The sequence below is a fragment of the Neovison vison genome, chromosome 11 (assembly GCF_020171115.1).
Source record: "Neovison vison isolate M4711 chromosome 11, ASM_NN_V1, whole genome shotgun sequence".
Lineage (NCBI taxonomy): Eukaryota > Metazoa > Chordata > Mammalia > Carnivora > Mustelidae > Neogale > Neogale vison.
Window position 1 is genome coordinate 38548538 of NC_058101.1, and position 24303 is coordinate 38572840.

The following is a 24303-nucleotide window of genomic DNA, read 5'->3' on the forward strand; positions in this document are numbered from 1 at the left end:
CACATCTACTTCACTAGATGCCGGAATTTAGGATTCAGTGTTTGACAAATTGACTCAGGAGTTAACTTGTCATTACTTGTTCTATCCCTCACTAGTTCACAAGGAGACAGCTAAACTTGTCATCATGGGATTTCTTCTGACTAGAAAGAAAACTTAAAATTCGAAATGTGCACAGTTCACGGCAGAATTATACTGGTATTGCAGGAAGGTTGTTGCATTTTGGATTTCTTTCACTGCTTGCTGAAATACCCACTGTACCTGTTTGTGTATAAGCAAGTGATACCAAATACTTTGTATATATTTAGAGTTTAAGTGTCAAGTTAAAAACTTATGTAAGAATCAACAAAAATTAAAACTTTCCCTTTACCTAAACTCTTGAATTTAGCAAGTCCTAATTTTGATTGTCTACATAATGTGGGGGCTTGATATTTCTCAGAGAAGTTACCTGAGTTACATAGTTTCAGTTAGACAAATTGTACCAAGCAATAGAGGCTTTTGATGATATGACATAAACGGAAAGGCTAAAGCACGTCAGCACTATTACAACAAGTGTCAGATTTCTTCAAAAAGAAAATTACAGAAACAGGAGGTCAGGGATGCTCTGATGCAGTGGAGAATAAGAACAGTTGATCCATGTGTCAGAAAGCAAAAGATGAAGATTACAGATACGCATGTCCAGGAGGAAGTAGGCATCCTAGGAAGTTCAGAAATGTTAGCATTGTGTCTAGTAAGGTGCTTCTAGCTTTATCTTCTTAGAGAAACATTTATAGAAAAGAAGCTGAAGGAAAGAAAGGTGGACTTTTATTTTCTTTTTAAGTTAGGGCTAGTGAATTACCAGGAATGTAAGATGAGACCCCCCCCCCCAACACAAAACAAAATAATACAAAAAATACAACAACCTAGTGTTCATGCAGCTCATTTCTTTCTCTTTAGGGTGAATCCAAAGTAGCCCACTCAGAGTTTGAAATCAAGATCAAAGAGTTCTACTTTGTTATAAATATACAGCAGTGATTACTTTTAACTTGTGTTTCAAACCAAATTTTTTCTACCTAGTGATAGGATTTTAAAACTATTATGAACCACGAAATGCCACACACAGTGCTCATGACTAGACATATGAAAATGCTTTCTTCCTTACCTCTCTATGCAAGTTTGGGTTCTAGCAGCCAAACATTTATGCATAGAACAGATGGTATAAGGGAGGGCAAATCAGCTATTCATAATTAAGGAGGGGCACACATACTAAGCATCTGGACATTAGGGATAGGACATTAAGGATAGAGTGCCAGGGAGGGTTATCTGGAGTATACTTAGGGGAGAGTTGGAGTAGCCAACCAAAGATCAGGAGATACTTATTGCAATAAAATGTGATTTTTTTTTAAACTGTTGTCTTTAATGTAGGAGACTGGCAGAATTGGAGGGGAAAATATGGGCCAGATCATAAAGGCATTTTATATTGAAAACTCCAGAGCTGGAGAAGGCAAATGATTAGGAAATGATGCCATTGGCTTTGCATTTATTTATTTATAAATTCATTTTTAATTTTTTTTAATTCAAGTGTAGTTGACATGTAATGTTAGTTTGGGCATACACGTAGTGATTCAGCATTCATATAGATAGTGAAATGATCACCATAATAAATCTGTCTACCATCTGTCACCTTAAAAGATTATTACGTATTTTACATTTCCTGGGCAGTACATTGTATCCTCATGTCACATCTATTTTAACTGGATGTTTGTACCTCTTATTTTCTACTTAGTTTGTACCCTTCCCCAATTTTCCCTTTCCCTTCACTCTCCTCCTCTCTGGCAACCACCATATTACTCACTGTATCTAAGGTTCAATATCTATTTTTGTTTCTTAGATTCCACATATAAGTGAAATCATTTATTTGTCTTTCTCTGACATATGCCACTTAGTATAATACCATCTCTGTCCATCCATGTTGTCAAAAATGGCAAGATTTTAGGCTTTTTTATGGCTGAGTAATGTTTCAAACATATACATATACACATAGATGTATATACATATACTGTCAGTGTCTTCCTTTATGTCTCCCCCTCTCTCTCTCTATATATATGTGTGTGTGTGTGTATGTGTGTGTGTGTATGTGTGTGTGTCTTTATGAAAATCCACCCCCCCACTCTGTCTTTCGATTGGAACATTTAGTTCATTTACATTTGACGTAGTTATTGATAGATATGTACCTATTGCCATTTTGTTGATTGTTTTCTGTTGTTGTAGTTTTTCTGTTCCTTCCTTCTTCTTCTCCCTTTCGTTATGATTTCGTGACATTTGGTCCCTAGTGTAAAGTTTGTATTCCTTTTTCTTCTTTTTTTGTATTTCTTGCAAAGCTGGTTTAGTGGTATGACCATTACTTTGAATTCTTTATCTGGCAGATTGCTTGTCTCTGTTTGGTTGTTTTTCTGAGATTTTGTTTTGTTCTTTCATTAGGAATATATTCCTCTGTCTCATTATTTTGTTTAACTCTGTTTCTTTCTATCAGTTTCATTTCTCAATCTTGAGATTAGTTTTGCATATTAGATCACTCCTGAGGAGTGGAGATTAGAGAGGTGGAGAAGTGGGAAAGGAGGTTTATTAGGAGGCCTTTTAGTGACCTCAAGGAGCAGTGTGAAGACCTGGAATCAAACAATGCTGGAATGAAGAGGAAACAGAGTAAATATATTTAGGAACAAGAATCCGCAGAATTCGGATGGCAGTGATAGGGATGGGCGGGGACAGGAACCAATTTAAAATCAGTTAATCCGGGGCACCTGAGTGGCTCAGGGCTATGAGATTGAGCCTTGTGTTGGACATGCTGGTTGTGGAGCCTGCTTAAGATTCTCTCTCCCAAACCCCCAACCTAGGTGTATGCATGCACACCCTCTGTCTCTTAAAAAAAAAAAAAAAAAAAAGAGAGAGAGAGATAAATAAATTAATCCTAAATTTCTGGTGGGATAAGCGGATAATTTTAGTACCCATTTGGTATGAGAAAGAGAAAGTTTTCAGATAGTTGTGGCACAGTAAGATGAGGGTGTCCAAAGATTAATATTAATTAGTATAATGGTTTTTACTACTTAGTTATTAATGTTACATTCATTGAGTGTTGAGGGAGGTACTATTATTACCTTCATTTTGCCACTGATGAAACTGTGGCCCAAAGAAGGTTGATAAATTGTCCCAGGTCACAAAGGAATTAAGTGCAGAGTGAAATTTGAATTTGGGAGGTGATTTTCCAGTCTCTTGACTGCTTTATGCTCTTGCTTTTCAGTCACATGGAGACCTGATCTGTGAGATACATTTATAACCTGGAGATAGGGATTTGTCCTCCAGGAGAGGGACAAAGCCACTGACCTGAATGAATGACATGTGTCTGCAGAGTCCTTGGAGTTCATGTGAGGGCACTGAGCTTCAAAAAGAGGAAGTGAGCTTGTGTGGAAATCGAGTGACCAGAAAGACAGGAGGAAAAACCAGAACAAATTGTATTTTTTTTTCCTTAAGAATGTATTTTTTTTTCTTAAGAAATGAAATCATTGACAGTTCTAAAAATGTTGAAAAATGTAGCCGCAAAATCTAGTCTCCCGTGATGCTGGCCAGAGTAGTTTCAGTTCACATATTCAGAAACAAAATAAAAGGGGTCAGGAAATGTAAGGGAGGTGAGACCATGATTTCAGAGAACTTCCTGTCTTCCTGGAGAGATGTGACTACACAGGCAAAAGGGAGCTCGAATGGGAGCTAATGGTGGACGGAGGGTTTTTCTTCTCATGGATGAGACAAGATCACATTTATATGTATTAAGGATCATCTGTCTAGAAGTAAGAATAAAAAAAAATCTTAAAAAAACAAAAACAAAAACAACACCCAAATTATAATTTGAAATGCTTTTAAACTTTACAGAACATTATACATCCATGGGCATAGCAAGTTGGATTTCACAGTCTGGCATACCGCAATTGAGAAAGCAGCAGGTACAGATGGCAATGCTCTACAGGATCAGCAGCTCAGCAAAAATGACGTCCCCATTATTGTGAACAGCTGTATAGCATTTGTTACACAGTATGGTGAGTATCACAGAGTTTTTATTCAACCCACAGAACTCATAGTATCATTCTTAGAGTTTTTAAGTGGTACCTCCATTGGACTACACTAGGGCTCTTGATATTTGTAAGTATATCCATGAAAAATAAAAACGTAATCACTATTCAGCCAAATGCCATTCTTTCTCCCAATAAAATTCAAATTACATAACATACTTTTACTATTTTCTTTTTCTCATGTGCATAAAAATATGGTATTTTAATACCATAAAAATACCATTCCATAAAAATATGGTATTTTAAATACCATATTGAAACAATCTGTAAGATGTATATTAGAATAGATTGAAGACTATATTTTTTCAGAGATTTTAAGCTTTCAGTAAAGTGAAGGGGAAAACAAAGTGTTGCCTCATAATTATGTTTTTGGAAGTGGTAAACTGTGGGACAATATTGTGAAAGAATGGATTCTTTTGGTGCCATATATTCAAGTGTGTGGGTACATTTATTTCATTCAGCATGCTCTTGTTCACGTGTTTACATTAAGAATTGTGTTTATTATAATAGTTTTGACTTAATTTTAACAGGCATTTTCATGAATAGCTTCCAAGTAAAAGGTAACTGGTTGACCATGTATGATCTAGCTTCATTTTAATTTAATACTCTATGATAGTATTTTAGATGTACCTGAAAAGTAAAGTATGATTTGATTTTTTTATGTTTATTGTCAAATTACTTTGAATTCCTCAAATTCTTTGTTTCATATTTTCTTAATACTCTAAAAGGTAGAAGTTTAACTGTATTTTTATTTTTTATTTTATTTATTTTTTAAGATTTTATTTATTTATTTGACAGAGAGAGATCACAAGCACGCAGAGAGGCAGGCAGAGAGAGAGGAAGGGAAGCAGGCTCCTTGCTGAGCAGAGAGCCCGATGCAGGACTTGATCCCAGGATCCTGAGATCATGACCTGAGCCGAAGGCAGAGGCTTTAACCCACTGAGCCACCCAGGCGCCCCTAACTATATTTTTAATGTAAAAATGTTTTCTACCTGTTAGTCTATAGATAAGTGTCATTGATTTAGATTACAAATGTGGAAGAGTAAAATGATTGATCTTATATTTTGGAAGGCAATTAACTTTTATTTTTGTTCTCTCAATATTAGAAGTGTCCTTGGGTGTTTTTAATTTGAAAAGAAGGTATAATCAGTAAGAGAGCTGCTGTAAAATATTGTGTTATTAGTTTGTTACTTATTTATTGTCCACTGAATGCCGGCCATTGATCTTGGTGCTGGAAATACAGCAGTGAGAGTAAAAAGTTAAAGGCAAAGCCATGAATCATGGGTTTCAGTATGAGAACTGACAATAAACTGATAAGAGCAAAATGTCAAAAATAACAGGCTATTAAGGAAAACAATTTTTAGAAATTATAATGTGTGTATATTAACCTATTTTCTTCTGGGGAGAATTCCATTTTAAGTATTTTGCTTATTTCACATGTAATCCAAGTACAACTATCATTGATATTCAGATTCACTGTGTTTGAATTATATATATTTGAGTTATATATCTAGCATAAATATGTATGTAATCACATTATTTGGCTATTATTGTATGAAGCTCCTTCCTGTGATAGTATGTCTATATTCTCCTTATCAGTGGTAATCATCTGTTCATTTGAAAATGGGAGAGGAGGAAGGTTATTGTCTTTATTTATTAGTCATTCCTTATTAGTGCACTTGAATTTCATAGGTATAAATGAATTACACACATATTATGTTTTAGCAAGAGCATAACCTCATTGGGAATTTTCACATCATGTTAGTTTCATAATGGCAGAGGGTCTTTCTTAAGCTGAGAAATGCTTAAAATAACTCCACTAGCTCCAGTGAATCCAATTTATTGTTTCTCTAGGGAAATCAGAAGTTTGTGGTGTTTCTTTGAATTTAAAATCATTAAGCATTAGATTGTTTCCAACCAAATTTCATACATTAAAACTACTTTGTAACACTGGCATAAGGTACATTAACTTGCATATTAAAGTAATAAAGCCAATGAAAGACCTTTTTTTGTTTTGTTTTGTTTTTAATGAGCAGAACATGGGGAAATCACAATGTTACCAGCATGTATAAAAGGAAAGATACTATATGCACTTAACAAAATGCCCTGTGATTAATAGAATGCAGGTGGTTGATTCAGAGCTTTTACAAAACTGCAATTATTTTGAACTTCCTGACCTATATATTAAAATCTGAAGGCCAGTCACGCCTGGATGGGTCAGTCTGTGAAATGCTCTGCCGTCACCTCAGTTCATGATCCCAGTATCCTGGAATCAAGCCCCGCATCAGGAGCCACCTTCTTTTCCCTGCTTGTGCTCTCTGGCTCTCAAATTAATAAAATATTTTAAATAAATAAATAAAATCTGAAGACCAATTTTTTATGCTCACAGTGTCAAGGTTTGATCTTGACCAAGTTCACAGTCAAATTTATAGAGTTTAATTTTTTTTAATGAGTTATAGTAGTTTTTTGTGGGGAAATTTATGTAAACAAAATTGTTTAAATTCACATGCAGTTAACTTATTTGAGTACTCACTATTAGAAATTCACTCAACTAGAAGCACAAGATCTCAAAAACTTAGTCACATTTTTTTTGTTTTTGTAGAAGTTGCTTATTCTTGCATTAAATAATCATTTATTGAACCCTTACTAAGTTCTAGTCACAGTGTAGTTAACTGTACGCAGAGAATAAGACATGCCCCTTGCCTTCTAGGTATTTACAGACCTTTGAATCAAAGGCAAACAACTGGGCAGTTAACATCTCAAGTGTACAAAAGTCTGTGGTAGAGAGAGTCAGCGGTTGGTACGAGGTGAATTTCACCTGGAGTAGGGGTAGTCATTGCTTTATGGGTGAGATGTGGTGCCTACCATGATTAAGAGAAAGTAGGAGCTATTCAGAAGAAGGGAATAGGACTTCTAGGAGGAGGAACAGTGTATGCCCATGTACAGAGTCATAAGGGAAGTTGTCTTTTGAGGAAACTTGGTGTAGTTACATGTGGCCAGAGCTTAATGTTGGAAGAACAGGAGAAAGGAGACAGGAGGGTTAAGCTTATTTCTGTAGAGCCTTAAATATTGTAGTATGCACTCAAACTTGCCATCTAGGCAGTGGGAAGGTGGTACACAGATTTTTTTTTTTTTTTTTTTTTTGGTACACAGATTTTTAAGTATGTTGGTTACACCAGCAGACCTGTATCTCAGATCAAGCTGTTATCACTGTGGAGGTGGACTGGAGGGTTGCCTAAAAATAGGGGTGGGTGTTGTGAAAATGTAGTGAGGAATCGAGTGCAAAAAATAACAAACAGTACAGGAGATGAAGGAAAGGGGACAATTTTGAGAACAAGGTTATGATGAAAAATGTATGTGACATTTGTTTCGTTTTGCTTTAATATTGTAAGTGAGAAAGAAAAGTTCTGACTTACAAAGGACTAGGGAGAAGGCACTTCCATGTATCGAGATACAGGAACAAGATAAAGAACATACTGGGATTGGTAGGTGACCCAGCAAATGGGACAGGAGACTGAACTCCTCAGATTTTTTTGATTTGTCCATGACAATTTTGTGCTCTGTGTGTGTGTGTGTGTGTGTGTGTGTGTGTTTGACATCTTAGAAATGAAAACCCAGGTGAAAATGTATATGTAGTAGTTAAAGTGATAAAGTTGGGTTCACCCTGAGAATTTTGTGGGGGAGTCAGGAAGATAGGCGACTTGATGAATTTCTGGAAGCTTTGGTAAATGCTTGATGGTAATATATCTAGAAGACTGGAAGAGTCATCATAGAGGAAAGGGGGAAGATATGTGATCATAATGTCACAAAAGCCATGAATTTAAAAGAATTTTAGCAAGGATTCATTTGAATGTCAAATACTGCAGGGGATTCTCATTGGATAAAAACAAGAAAACATATAGAAAATAGGATGTCATTGGTATTCTTTTTTTTTTCTTCTAAAGATCTTATTTATTTATTTGACACAGAGAGAGCGAGATCACAAGTAGGCAGAGAGGCAGGCAGAGAGAGAGAGGAGGAAGCAAGCTCCCTGCCGAGCAGAGAGCCTGATGCGGGCCTCGATCCCAGGACCCTGAGACCATGACCTGAGCTGAAGGCAGAGGCTTAACTCACTGAGCCACCCAGGCGCCCTGTCATTGGTATTCTTGGTGAAGGTGGTCCCAATTGCATGGGGATTGGGCACAGAAGCAAGATTGTGGCTCAAAGATGAACAGAAGTGAGGGTGAGATGGTAGGAAGAATAAATACAGGAAATTCAGCATGGTTTTGGAAGGAGGAGAAACCAGAGACCTGAGAGGGGGGCAAAGTTACCATTTAATTAAATTAATTAGTTAATTTATTTTTGCATTATCATCATTACCATCACTCTTCTTTACTCCTCTTCCTCTTACTAACCTCACCTCTCCCCTTTAGTTTACATGGGGCACTTAATGAACCAATAACTTTGTAAAGGAGATGACCCTCAGGGCGCCTGGGTGGCTCCATTGGTTAAGCATCTGATTCTTGATTTCAGCTCAGGTCATGATCTCAGGGACCTGAGATCAAATCCCACATTGAGCTCTGTGCTGAGTGTGGAGCCTGTTGGAGATTCTCGCTCTTCCTCTCTCTCTGCCTCTCCCCCGCCTCAAAAAAAAACAAAAAACAAAACTAAACAAAACAAAGGATATGACCCATGACCCAACTCTTCATCTAGAAGAAGAAAAAAATGTGAAATGGGCAGAAATTAATATACAAATATGAGTGCAGAGGGTTAAGAAAAAATTATACCAGAGAGTCTGTTTACTGGTGAAGCTGGAGACAAGCTTGAATTCCGGGGGACAAAGTGAAACTAGCGCACCTTTGGTTTAAAAAAAAATATTGCAGATACCATGAAAAACTGAGGGAAGGGCTAACTAGGGGCTTGCTAACAGCTGAGGATGAGGCTGAAACAGTTCATCAGGTTTACATTTTAAATACCTAAATTAGTGGGCAGGAGAGGCTCTTTCCCTCATGTGTGTTTCTATCAACTCTTGGATAATGATTTTGTCTTGCTCAATATCCCAACACCAATTTGTTCTATTTCTAAGGTTTAAGAGTGGATTTTGATTTTCAACTTTTTTCATATAATTTTTTTTTAAACAAAGGTTTAGGATGCAAATATATCTATCAAAAGAATGGTGATCCTTTGCACATAAGTGAACTTCTGGAGAGTTTCAAAAAAGATGCAAGAAGCTTTAAATTGAGAGCGGGAAAACATCAGCTTGAAGATGTGACAGGCGTGTTGAAGAATTTTCTCTCTGACATTGATGACGCACTTCTTACTAAGGAGCTCTATCCATATTGGATCTCTGCTTTAGGTAATACATATAAAACAGAATATAATAAATGCTTATCTTCTAACTTGATAATTATATCTTTTAAATCTTTGATCTGAGAATTGAAAGGAACAATGTACATAATGGCTTAGAACAGAAATTGTGCAAATATCAATTATTTGTAACTACCTCAAAAGAAATTTCTAGTAATAATTGCTAAGTAGTATATTAAAGTAATTGATAGTTTTCAGATTTCTTAGTGTTTATGTTAACTTTGAAGTTTTACGGTCAGGTCCATGTATGCTATTAATTTCTCATTAAGATTAAAATTAAAGGTATAATATAAGTTGGATTTTATCCCATTCCCTCATTGGCTCTTTGCCTGTATCATTCACTCTACCTCTGTAGGGGTACGTAACAGTATTTTTTTTTAACTCTTTCCTTCTTCATTTTTCATTAATTAATTTAAAAAAAGAGACAATTTTGTTACACTGTAAGAGAACCTATTTAAGAAATGACCCTAGAAAAGTAGTTTATTTAATCACTTACTGGGTTAAATTGATTCAGTAAAACCTACATCTATATCCATTAATTCAAAATAACTCCTTTTAAAGAAACATTACAAAAATGAAGACTTTTAAATGTAAGCATTACCTTTAATCCCATTTTTCTAATAGAACTATTTTCATTTTTATGTATTTTATAGTGTTTGTCCTACACCTATAATTTATGTAATCCTTATTATAGTAATAAACCACAAGCATTTCTCCTATATCTACAGTATTTTCAATGATGTTCAATCTTTATTTTTTCAATTAAAAAAAATTGTCATTGAATTTTTACGATAATTTACTAATATATTTCTCACTTGTACATTTAGTCTGTTTAGGATTTTTGCAAAAGTGGCCTTTGAATTTGACTATATGACCCTTCTCTATCAAGAAATAGGCTTTTTCGGTGAACGTATTTGTTTAATTTAAAGTATAAACGTGATACTTAAGGGGTTAATGTGGAAATGATGTCATAAAACATCGACAGTTTGGAAAATTATCCCAAGAATGATCTGTATTAGTGTCAGCAAGAAGGGAGTGGGATTGTTATTAAAGATTTTCACAATTGCCCAATTCAGAAGCCTTTTGTTTGCCTCCTGATGCTGCTCAAATCAATAGGTTCAACTAATCAAAAAGAGAGTTGACTGCATAATTATATGGGATATAAAATACAGAATAAGATAATATATCTCTTTAAGTCCAGTCATCTTGCCACCCTCATTTTTGTTTCAGAAACATTTCTTTGTAATTTATAACTATGAAATTATTTATAGCATCTCAATAAAGGCTTATAATTTATCTTTGTTGTAAAATCAGTTATCAAAAATTTGAGGCTTTTGTTCAATTATCAGGGTCTCTGACAAAGATGTCTTTAATGTTGTCAATCTATCAGGAGGAGGTAGTTGGTAGATAGTAGCATATGTCAAAGAGGAATGTGTTTATCTTTTACTTGAATGTGAATTCTTTGAGAATTTTCTTGGAGAAGGTTTCGGAAAGGAGGTCAGATAGCCTTAAAGTTATTTGCTTTTAGATCCAGCATAGCCCTGACTTGTCAGAAGTGCCTTGTGTTGGATCTGACAAGAATAAACTGGAACTTTTTGGGTGACCTCATAGGAGAGCTCTCTTGGGTCCTGTGCGCTGAGGCAAAGAATGCCTTACAGTGTCATACCACCTATTTATATGATATATGATCTGTTCTTCTAAGAACACCATTAAATTGTCTGATGTCTGTGGCTAGCTGAACATTTCTTTGTATTTTCTGTATGACCTAAAATCTATCTTAAGTTTTACTTTCAAATTGCTTAAGCTTTACTTTGAAAATATCATCTATTTTATCCTTATTAGACTTGTGAAAATGTGCTTTACTAGCATGACTTCTTATAAGTGTAATAGAATTAATTACATTTTATTAAGTAAATACCATTACAGTTAGAAACTGGATGAGAAGAGGGTCAGTGTTTGGATTGTACTAGAGATGATAGATATTCTTCATTCACTTCCGGTGTAGTCTTTTGAATATAATTTGGGTGTTTTCCACTCTTGCTTTTAGAGAGTCATCTACTAGCACATTTAAGTCAACATGATCATGTTTACTTTCATAGACCTTCCATAAGTCAACATGATCATGTTTACTTTCATAGACCTTCCATGCAGACTGTATCAGTACAAAAGAGCTATCAGTTACAGTTTTGAATAAAAGTGTACTTCAAAAATGTGCCACAGAGTTTCTTACTTCCCCTGGGATCCTAGTACCCTTTAAAAGTGACCGTGTACTTTTAAAGAATCATCAATGTGCTGCTGGCTTTCTGTGAAAAGAATAGGTAGGGCTAAGCAGAAAATGAAAAAGTCTTGTTTCCAAAGGTAGTTGGAAATTGCAAGGGAATATCTAAGTGCAATCTCCTTAAGGTATAAAGTAGGTACAAGTTATTTCTTTGAAGACTGGCCTTTCATTTGCCCTGTGAGCTAGCAGGTCAGATCAGACCACCACTACACATCTTTAGAGTCTAGAATTTCAGGGGTTCCTGGACCTAGTTTCTCCAAATATTTTACTTAGGAGGTTAGGAGAGGGAAGCATAATTCCTTTTCACCCCCCTCTCCACAACAGAGGGTCCATCCTCCTGTAGGTCTGTGTCATAACTGTCAGGGCTGCACATGGTTTCTTCCATTGCCCTCTTCCCTTTTCCAAGGAGTTGGAGGTACCAGGGTTGGTAAGAGGCCCTCTACATGAATCTGCAGGGTAATGCAGTTCATAGCTTGGGGTGGTTCATAGCTTTGGTAAGATTTTTGTGATTTCACACACACACACGCAAACACACACAGAAAATCACAAATGTCATTTTCAAATAACAGATAGCCAAAGAAAGTACTTTTGGTTTATCTTTCAATTTGTACTCCAATATGAGTCCTTAATTGAATATATTCCTATTAGTTGAAGTTCAGTAGTTCATCAAGGGGGGGATAAAATGCAAACCTGGGTTTTGAAAGTGCTTCATTTTTAATTAGAAAGTATTAGAACTATAGCTTATTACCACGTAATGTTGATGTAAGTGCTTTGCCAGAATTAGAGAAGTTTGAATGTTTATTCGATTGAAACTCGATTAGATCACTTAGTGAAATAATAATGAATACTATTTTAAAATAGTGTTAAAAGGCAGATCTGTAGTATATACTATTAATTTAGGTTTAAGATTGTTTTGTGTTTTGTTTTGTTTTGAACATCTAGATACTCAAGATGACAAGGAAAGAATTAAAAAGTATGGAGCATTTATACGTTCTCTTCCAGGGGTCAACCGAGCAACATTGGCAGCTGTAATCGAACACCTTTACAGGTGAGCGGTTTCGTGAGCTTTCCTAGACATTTCAAACATGGCATTCAGTAAGGCATTGTATCTTAAATTTAAAGCAGCACAGCAAACTTTCTGTATGGGGCTGTGAATTTCCCATCATATCTTAAAAATGGTTTCAATCTACCAAAAAACTACTAGAACTGATAAATGTATTCAGTAAGGTTGTAGGATACAAAATGAATATATAGAAATCTGTTGCATTTTTAGAGGCTAATAATGAAGTAGCAGAAAGAGAAATTAAGACAATAATTCCATTTATAATTGCACCAAAAATAATAAAATACTTTAGGAATTAGCTTAGCCAATGAAGTGAAAGGAAAGATTTGTACTCCACAAACTGTAAAACACTGATGAAAGGAACTGAAGATGACAGAAGTAAATGGAAAGATATACTGTGTTCAAAGAGTGGAAGAATTAAATTGTAAAATGTCCATACTACCTAAACCAATCTGTAGATTTAATGCAATTCCTTTCAAAATCCCAACAGAATTTTTTATAGAATTAAAATCAAGTAATCCTAAAATTTGCATGGAACCACAGAAGTTCCCAAATAGTCAAAGCAATCTTGAGAAATAACAGCAAAGCTGGAAGTACCACAATCCTAGATTTTAAGATATCCTACAGAGCTCTAGTGACTGAAACAGTGTGGTACTGGCACACGGACAGACACATAAAGCAATGGAACAGAATAGAGAGTCCAGAAATAAACTCATGCTTACATGGTCAATTTATGACAAAGGAGGCAAGAATATACAATGGGGAAAAAACAGTCTCTTTAACAAGTGGTGCTAGGAGAACCAGACAGCTTACATGTAAAAGAAACTGGACCACTTTCTAACACCATACACAAAAAACAAACTGAAATGGATTAAATACCTAAATGTGAGACCTTAAACAATAAAAATCCTAGAAGAGGACATAGACTGTTATTTCTTTGACATTGACTTCAGAAAAATCTTTCTCGATGTCTCCTTGGGCAAGGGAAACAAAAGTAAAAATAAACTATTGGGACTACACCAAAATAAAATGCTTTTGCACAATAAAGGAAACTATCAACAAAACAAGGCAGCCTGCTGAATGGGGGAAGATATTTACAATGACATATCCAATAAAGGGTTAATGTTCAAACTATATAAAGAACTTCTGTAAGTCAATAACAGAGAAACACATAGTCTCATTAAAAATTGGCGGAGGACCTGAGTAGACATTTCTCCGAGGGAGACAGATGGCTAAAGGATACATGAAAAGATCTCAACACCATTTATCATTAGGGAAATGCAAATCAAAACTACCATGAGATATCGCCTTATGCCAGTCAGAATGGCTAGTAACAAAAAGATAGAAAAATAATAAGTGTTGGCAAGGATGTGGAGAAAAGGGACTTGTCTTGCACTGCTGACAGAAATACGCAACAGTGTAGCCACTATGGAAACAGTATGATGTTCCTCAAAACACTAAAAATAGAATTACCATCTAATCTAGTAATTCCACTACCAGCTTTTACTCAAAGACAGTAAAAGCACTAATTCAAAAAGATATATGCACCCCCATGTTTATTGCAGTGTTATTTATAATAGCCAAGTCGTAGGAGCAATGTTAAGTGTCCATCAATAGATGAACAGATGAAGAAGTGGTAGCAAGTATACACAATGAAATATTACTCAGCCATAAAAAAAAATGAGGTTTTTGTTATTTGCAACAACATGGATGGACCTGGAGGATATTATACTGAGTGAAGTCAATCAGACTGAGAAAGACTACCGTATGGTTTCACTTGCCTGAGGAATTTAAGAAAGAAATGAACAAAGAAAAAAGAAGACAAAAAAAATGCCAGATTCTTAAATATGGAGAACAGCTGGTGGTTATCAGAGTAGGTGGGCAGGAGGATGAGTGAAGAAAATGGTTTTAAAATGAAATTCCCAGTGAACTCTCGCTTTAGTGTTTCTTTCTGTAACTAAGGCCTGTTTCAGATAAATAGCATATGGAAGATTTCTTAAATGAATTAGAAATAATCAGGTGCAGCATCCCTCAGATGAGTCCAATGCATAAGCACTAACTTTCTTGACACTCATATAAGACGGAAACTGGAGAAGAGAAGGAAGTACAGAGACCAGAATTCTCTATGAGGCGTCTGTCGGTGAGCACAGTATTTTCTCATGATGGTCTCTACAGAAACTTTTAATTCTTCATTAGGAATTTGTATCTAACTGGTAATTCCAGCATTTTAGTGTCAGGCTGTTGATTAAAGGAGAACAGTTTAGAAATCAAATATTTTCTATGTCAAGGTATGTAGTTTCCTCCATTTGGGAGGAGAAGAAGAATATAATAGTTCCTTGAAAAGTGGGATCTCTGAAGCATGGGGAATGTTTGGAAAAACAAAACAAAACAAAACTTTTCCATTGAAATGAAAGGCTGATTTGTTTTGCTGTCTGCAAGAATTCCTACAGAACTTTAACAAGTGTGAATATGGTTTAAGGAATATCATTGTCACCACAATCCTTCCTGCACAGATGTAGGACTCTCTTGAATGAATTTTGGTGCAGTTGGATTCTACTAAAACTACCTCATTTGTGGTCTACATTCAGAAATTCTTCACAATTTCTTTTTTTGATACGTTTGTTTTCCCACTACCACTTCTCATGCATGTAAACTTCATTACTGTAAAACAGATTTTCTTATGACACCATATAAGTTTAGTATATCTGTTATATAGTCCTATCCCTAAGGAGACATTGGAACAAGATTTTCTTCAAATACTTTAATGTATGACCGGGTTGCTACAGTTCATTAAGTTAACATTTTAAACATTGATTTATACTTAATTTTTCTTAAAATCTGTTGATTGAGAGAGAGTGGGCACACACTCTTGGGATGGGTAGGGGGGGAAGAGAGGGGGGAGGAGAATCTAAAGCAGACTCCCCGCTTAGTGTAGAAGCCTGATGTGGGGCTTGATCCCACAGCCCTGAGATCATGACCTGAGCCAAAATCAAGAGTCAGATACTTAACCAACTTGAGCCACCCAGGTGGTTAAGAATCTTAAAATTCTTAGTTCTGATTTGAATTTGAGATAATGAGTTCCTATCCTCTGCCCTTCCTCCTTTTCTTCAACTGACATATGTTTCAACTGGCTCTATTTTAGTGCCTACTATGTACAAAACAGTACCTATTAAGATTCCATGTGAATGGAAATATTTGATAATAATACATAAAGACAAAAAATCTAAAAAGTCCGCTGTTCCAAACTGAGCGTCTGGATGTCCAAGTGAACGCCCAGGGTTGCTGCAGGGCATTTTGTATTTTTTAGGGAAAAAACAGCAACATTGGGACAGCTTTTAAAATACAGAATTTTAGCATGGGCAGAAGGATTGAGTGACTTGTCATGGGTTGACATCCAGGGGATGCTTCACATCTCAAGGGGTATGTGAGCTGGGTGTGAAAAGAAGGTAAGTACAGGAAATGAGTGGAGGATGTTTTCTGGCAAACAGGTGTGCCGGGGATCAGCTGGTTTGTTATTGGCCGGCAGGTAGTTGTGAAAGACTCAGGTGGTCATGTAAAAACATTTAGATTTTATTCCTTTAGGTAATAAAGAGTGATCAAATCCGCTTAAGGACAATAATCCGTGAATGGGATTGACTGGGAAGAGATTGGAATAGATGCTGAGAAACGAATCAGGAAACCGTTCCCTTGTTAATGAGAATGCCTGAGTGAGAAGAGACTCAGTGAGCAGACTGGGAACGCTTGGGAATGGCAGCATGTGGGGCAGAGAAATAAAAGAAGGGGAGGAAAATATTCTAGTGCGGACTTTATGACAGAAACGAAGGCAGCTGCAGAAATGGAAGAGGAGAGAGGTAAAGACTAGCAAAGAGGTATTCTATGGCAGAAGGAAGTCTCACAGAAGGCAGGAACGTTTGATAGAGTTGTCAGAAGTTTGAGAGGTCGATTTGGATAAGGTCAGGTTGATTTAACATTTAATTCCATCCCTGCCTGGGATAACAGATCGCTTCCTCCATGACTAACATTTACTTAATTCCATTCACCAGATATTTATTACACGCTCCAGGGTGATTAAAGCAAGAGTCCCTGATGGGGCGATGCTTCGATTCTAGTAGCACAGGCAGACCTGCAGATGAATTTTCCAGATGTTTATAATTTAGTGTGATAAAAGTGCAGAAGTGGTTTTGAGAGGGATGTCCACAGTTGTTATACCCCCCCCATTAACTTGCCATTCCTTTTGCATCTTATAAATCACATACGATGATTATACTTGCTCTGTCTCTGCTGTGCAATTTGGTATTTTATTCCGAGTTTCTTATATCATCATATTTATATTCCTGTCACCTTTTACTCTTTTTTGTAACTACAAGTATCTGCTTTTTATAGACAGGGGTACCTAACTTAGTCTTGTTATATTCCTTTGATACAACTGGTCTCCCTAACATTTACAGATGTAATTAGACAACCAAGCAGAGCCCTATTATATATAGTCAGTGACACATATCAACAGATACCTCCATGTGTGTATCACTTATAGTTATCATCTTTGCATTTTTATCAATGTAAATTTCCTCTAAACACATGTAGTATTATTTAAATCACTTTCCACTCAACATTTGTGAGTATACTTTACCCTTGAACAATGCAAGATTTAGGGGCACTGCTCCTAGACGCAGTTGAAAATCCACATTTAACTTCTGACTCCCCACCTCTGAACGTAACTACTAATAGCCCACTGTTGACCAGAAACCTTACCAGGAACATGCATAGTCAGTTAACATGTACTATATGTGACAGACGTGTTACATACTATATTCTTACAGTCAAGGTTATTGAAGTCATGAAACATATTTATACTACTGTACTGTATTTATGGAAAAGAATCCACATGGAAGTGGACCCACACAGTTCCAATTGTGTTGTTCAAAGATCACGGAACTTTCAGGGCTCTCTGTAAAACCCACATGTTGTAGCCTCTTCATGGAGAGAGTTGACTCCTCTGTTTGTGTCTGTTCATTGCAAAAAGCCGTTCTTTATAATATCCAAGAAAAGTATAATTGTATGTTTAAATTGTTTGCTTCTTGGAGATAATATCCAATTTTGAATAACCATACAAACACATGCTGCCAAGTATTTTCTCACCTGATTTGCCCTTCCTGGAAAACTCAGCTAGCCTTGAAGAACCTTGAATCTGGAACTCTCTCCTAAATCCTTCTCAGTTCACCTTTCCTGCCTTGTTTCCTGCTTACCTACTGCCTCCTAGTCCCTCTTTCACTTATGCTTCAGTCTCTCTGGTCATTTTCTGCTACTGTGCAAGCACATCTTTATGCCTTAGCCACAGGTTGCACCATTATCTGGAATTATTAGAATATGGTGGGTCCCTCCTCCAGTCAACAAACAAGTACTGCTTTGTAACTTGTAATCGTATCTTCTTTTAGCTTTTTTCTTATGTTCTTAGCTAGACTGTAAACTACTTAGAAAAAAGAACCACATTTTTCTTTAAATCACCACCATACCTGTTATATCAGAGACCTTCAGTATATGTGTGCTAAATAATGATAAATGGGTATTGTGACTAAAGTTCTATGAAATTTTCAAAAAGAAGTGTGTGGTAATGAGCTGTGCTTTTCTCTAACAGGGTTCAGAAATGTTCAGAAATCAATCACATGAATGCGCATAATTTGGCCTTGGTTTTTTCATCCTGTTTGTTTCAAACTAAGGGACAAACTAGTGAAGAAGTGAATGTAATCGAGGACTTAATTAATAATTATGTTGAGATATTTGAGGTAAATATTTTATATCCTGACCTTGTTAAAATAGTTTTGATATTACTGTTGACAAATTTAAAAATACATTTTAGGATGTTTATAATTGAGTCTTAATGAATATCTAAAAATAAAAGATAATTATATGATTTTTAATACATTAGATACAACTAGACTTTTAAGCTATAGCCATTCATTTAAATTTGGCTGCTTTGAAAGCCCTCTGGTATCTTTAGGACAGAATATTTCAATTTATGATGTTTCTGTTTTGTTTTTTGTTTTTTTTTTTTCTTTTTCAGTATGTGCATGCAGTAAGTGTGTCTACTCAGAGGTGTGAAATTATGAATTTCACAAATTTGGCAATAAATACCAGGCTGATAAATTCTGTAACTGAATGCATTTTAGTGTTTTCTTTTAATTGTGTCTGAGTTAAAAATTAAAAAAAAAAAAAAAACAAATAATTATCATGTGGTTTTTACTAATTGTTTGACTTTGTTTGCTATTTTATGAAGTCAGTATATTCATGTTTCATCAGAAAACTGTCAGAATAAGGATGATTTCTTAGTTGAAAGAAGTAAAAATAGAGGAAGTAAGCCCAGGGTTTGACTGTAATGCATCTGAGTCAGAGGTCCAGTTCCATCACCTAATTACTGCTGGCATCTTAATTACCACTGGCATGGCTGTCATTTAACCTTCGGGGCACTCTTAAATAGTGCCGTATAAGACTTCTTGTTTTCCAGGGTTATGGATATGTTAGTTGAAATCAAGTGGGTTAATGTAGTAGGTTATTATATGTAGACTTCTTACATTCTTAATGTAAGCGATCACAAGATTCCTTAGCCAAGGGAAGGAAACTCTTTTAATAAAATAAAAACACACAGTTTGTATCTTAATTTATGTAGGAAAGGACACCAAAGTTGTTGGGTTCTCTTTGCTCTTTGATCTCTTTTTAATTTTCTTTGTATGTGTATGTGTCCACTGTTTTTGATCAACAGCAGCTTCTTCGCAATAATTCTGATGCTGAAAAATGAAAGAATTCGGGAAAAAATGTGTGGCTTTATGTGCTCTCTTTATTTTCTATTTTTGTACTGTTACATAAATAAAAAATCAAATGGTTATCTTCATAGTTTCGCTAATTCCAACTTGAAGTGGTGGAAATTTTGTATGCACTTAATGAGCATTTCAGTTTGAGACATGAGTCTTGTCTCTCAACCTACATAAACTCTAGCAAATCATTCATCAGCCCCTTGCTTATTAAGTTGCTTAGTGATATAGCTTCCATTGCTGGAATCCACAGCTTGAAGTGATGTCATCATAAAATGCTCTGAACTTTATGAGGCTCTGTTATGTTGGCTTTATTTCTGCCCTAGCTGTGTGGGCCCGTGCTGATTAAGATGGCCATTCTCATTTATTTTTAAATTGTTGCTCTTTAAATTCCTGAAGAGTTATGTGAGGATGAGTACCATAAGTCCTTGTATTTTATTAGAATATCCCAAATTATATTTTAAACAGGTTAAAGAAGACCAAGTCAAACAAATGGACATAGAAAATAGCTTTATTACCAAGTGGAAAGACACTCAAGTGAGTAGTATTAGTTAGAGCTCCAAAGAATTAAAAAAAATAAAATAAAACCACAAAAAACAAAAACTTCTGTTGTAAGTAAAGATGTTTGTTGTATTTATTTTTAAGTTCCTATATGAAGCTAAGTAAAAGTAATGGGGAAAAAAAAACCTAGATAAAATAGTTGCATAATTCTGCAGCATGTTGCTTATATGCAAAATGCCAAAGTATGTTAAAATAAATTTTTCAAAATACAGAGGGAAAAATCGGTATTAATCTTATTAATGCCCTTTGTAAAATCAATTTTACTTACAAATGTGCTATTAAAAATGCCAGTGGATTTCAAAGGAAGCCTTTAAAGCCAAAAAGATACTAGAGTAAATGGAAAACTCAGCTCTATAATGATTGTTTCCATTATGATTTTGAAAATATAAATTATTTTTTCTATGCTTTTGCTCTGCATGCTCTCAGATGATTATATTAGTGGAATGTTTCTAATGTCATCTTTGTCACATATGCTGATTTATGTCTTAAATTGACTATTTTCTAAATCTTCTTTTGCTTGCTTCGGTTGCATTCTATTGGATTCGTGTGTTCAGGTTGCACAGCAGTTTTCCAACGTACCTTGCCTTGTTTGATGAACCTTCATTAGACTTTCTTTCTTTTTTTTTTATTATTACTATTATTTTTTAAAGATTTTATTTATTTATTTGACAGAGAGAGATCACAAGTAGGCAGAGAGGCAGGCAGAGAGAGAGGAGGAAGCAGGCTCCCTGCTGAGCAGAGAGCCCGATGTGGGGCTCAATCCCAGGACCCTGAGATCATGACCTGAGCCGAAGGCAGTGGCTTAACCCACTGAGCCACCTAGGCGCCCCAGACTTTCTTAAAATTCATATTTAATCTTCTTCTAATCACTTTGAATTATATTGGATTCAGGATACCAATGTAAATAAATAATATCCATAGGTCAAATATATCCTGTTTATAGATATACTCAGAGAATGAGGCAAATGCTTCCTTATTAGTCGACTCTAAATTTACCTTATTCCTGAAATATGAGAGAAGTCATGGAGCTACCATTCCATAGCAAGGAGGGAAGGAAAAGCTTCATTTCTAGTACCCAAGTTCCCTGAGTACTAGTACTGTGATAGAGTACTTATCTAAGAAAGCATCTCCTCCATTTTGACCCTAAGTATTAATGCAGTTTTTAGAGGAGTTAACCATAACACTAAAAAACCTGGCTCCTTATCAGTTCTCTTGAATTACTGCTTTTTAGGGAGTTTCAGTCATGAAATAAAGGGTTGTGTGAGTCCAAGGGATAATCTTTGGCAGCATAACCTATGTTGTTCTTAGATAAAGTATGAGTGTCCTTCTGTATTTTTCTTTTATATTCATATTACAATAATGAGTCTTGGCTGCTTTTTAATTGAGTCCGTAAGTAGAAGAAAAGAATTGTCTACAAAACAGAGTAATTGGAGCAGAAAAGTGGAAGACTTTGGAGAAACCTGTTTTTCTCTAATCCGTTGAAAACTCTGCTATGGTGTTTTCTTCTGACAGTCTCCAGGTCTTATCCCCGTTTGAATTTCTTAGTTATTCTTGTTTTGGCTTCTCTCTAGGAGTCCTTTGTGTTTGCGTTTTTAATTTTTAAAATGTGTCCTTCCTGGAGAGTTGTTTATGCAAACACAGTGAAAAGTAGAAATGTCAACTGTATCTTTTCTTCCCTTGAATTTTTGTGTAGCATTGAAAGTGAGGAAGAAAAATTGGAAATAAGCTTTTCTAAGTCTCTACTGCCAGTATAATTAAGAACTTCCTCAAAGTATATTTTTAATGTTTTCCTCACTAATTTTTTCATCAGGTTTTATTTTTAGGCAAATTTATCTTCAGGATGATTGTTTCTCCAATTCGATCATTTTTTTTAAAATTGGGAGATACTATTTCTAAGTGGTTACATAACTTAAGGCAGTTTCTGAATAAAGCTACTCAAAATATTTTTCATAGATTCATGTGGTTTTTCGTTACCCTTTTCCACATTATACTGTCGATGTATATAGCGTTATCTTATGGTTTTTATTTTCTGGATTGTCTCTTCTTCACTTAATATGTCTGCTGGGATATAATAGTGACCCAAATATTGGAACACTAAATGGTTGGCTAACAATAATTAAAATAAAAACTTCTCTTTTCATCTACTTTATACTGTCACTTCACTTTTTTTTTTCTTTGCAAAATATATTTTTTCTATTTTTAGTTTTAATATAGCTCCAACCTAATTTATCCTCAAATGTCAGTTTTTGGACGTATCTCTTTGAAAATTTAGCAACACCTTTTTTCCCTTTTTATTATTGGTATTGTGCCCACACTGTAGCTTAGAGCAAGTCACATGTGGATCATTTTCTCTTCTCATTTTGTTTATCCTATTAACACACATGGCGATGGCTCTTACAACTTCTGTTGTTGACGTCAGCAAATTCCTTCTCATTGTAGCCAGATTCATTATTTTACTAAGAATATAAGAGTGTTCAGGACATTAAATTCTTTTAAGAGATGAAAAATAAAATGGCAATTTGTGTAGATTCCTTCTCAGCTGCATCTGGAAAATGGGTATTATCATGCTATCAACAGGCTCATTTCACTATTATGAAATATTTGGCTTTGTGTCTTAAGTATCATACTTATATTTGCTGTTTTCACATTTGCCCCTTTCTAGGTCTCCCAGGCTGGAGATTTGTTAATTGAAGTGTATGTAGAAAGGAAGGAACCTGACTGCAGTATTATAATTCGGGTGAGTCCTAAAGATGTATGTAAAGAGTACTTTTGGAAGTTGCAAGTATTAATATGCATTAATTTGTATATCTTGAATTTTCCATTATTTCCCATATTTTACCTGTCCAGTTAAAAAAAATGACTGATTGATAGGATTGACATTTTATTACAGTATCCTCCAGAAAGTCCATGTTTTAGTCATTTGGAAAGAGAACATCTTAGGTGCTTTACGTTATGGTTAAGATTTTCTTCAGGTTCTAGAAAAAAACCTGACCTCAAATACTTGTTCCTCCCCTTTGTAGTATCTTAGCATTAGGCAAGTTAACTTACTCTGAGTTGCAATCATCTCCCCTATCAAATGAGGAAAATTAAAGTATTTACATCATATCATTAATATGAGTCCTTAACAGGATACTGCTTATAAAACACTTAATAGGGGTGCCTGGGTGGCCAAGTGGATTAAACCTCTGCCTTCGGCTCAGGTCATGATCCCAGGGTCCTGGGATTGAGCCTCGCATCGGGCTCTCTGCTCAGCAAGGAGCCTGCTTCCTCCCTCTCTCTCTGCCTGCCTCTCTGCCTACTTGTGATCTCTCTCTCTCTCTGTCAAATAAATAAATAAAATCTTTAAAAAAAAAAAAAAACACTTAGCAAATTGCTTGGCACATAAGTGTTTAATAAATAATCGATACTACTAGTCCTATATTATTTTTATTATTTATTAATGGTCTTCCACTCTTATATTCTAGACTAACTTCCTATCTTCCAATTGATTTGAGTATTGGAGAACTTGTCTTTTTTGAGAATATGAATCTTTTTTTTTTCTTTTTTTCTGAATTAAAAGTGTCCTCCTTGTTCTCCCCTTCTGTATTTCCTCAGCCTTAGGGAGGGTAACAGTGATAATTCAGATTTCTACTTAGTTAAGACTACATTCTCTGTGTGAGGAAGACATTCTGCCATCTAAATTCCAATGTTTAAATAGAGTCTTATATCTTTCTGGACTTTAGTTTTGTTAAATACATTGTAATATTCATATATATATATATATATATATATATATTTTTAGATTTTGTTTATTTATCAGAGAGAGAGGGCAAGAGAGCAAGCATAGGCAGACAGAATGGCAGGCAGAGGCAGAGGGAGAAGCAGGCTCCCTGCCGAGCAAGGAGCCCGATGCGGGACTCGATCCCAGGACGCTGGGATCATGACCTAAGCAGAAGGCAGCTGCTTAACCAACTGAGCCACCCAGGCGTCCCTCATTTATATTTTTTAATGATTCCATATTGTGTCTCTGTGGCAGTGCAACATGCCACTTGCAACATGGAGTGAACTACTACAGTCATAAGTCCCTAAGAGCAGGAGCCTTGCCACATATTGGCCACATCAAATTTTTTATGCTTAATGTGGTATGCTGGTAATAGGGGATACAAGGAAGTA

At 35.5% G+C, this 24303-nt stretch overlaps 1 protein-coding gene across 3 annotated transcripts in view; it reads left to right on the forward strand.

Annotated features, from left to right (window-relative positions):
- ARAP2 (ArfGAP with RhoGAP domain, ankyrin repeat and PH domain 2) overlaps positions 1-24303 on the forward strand; it is a 186461-nt gene that overhangs the window by 106601 nt on the left and 55557 nt on the right. For 2 of the 3 annotated variants that reach the window (XM_044224949.1, XM_044224950.1), the window contains exons 20-25: positions 3901-4064; positions 9220-9432; positions 12664-12769; positions 18420-18567; positions 20059-20127; positions 22814-22888. In XM_044224949.1, the coding sequence (XP_044080884.1) occupies positions 3901-4064; positions 9220-9432; positions 12664-12769; positions 18420-18567; positions 20059-20127; positions 22814-22888 (775 nt within the window). The remainder of the gene's footprint in view (positions 1-3900; positions 4065-9219; positions 9433-12663; positions 12770-18419; positions 18568-20058; positions 20128-22813; positions 22889-24303) is intronic. The other variant, XM_044224951.1, reaches the window with a different exon arrangement.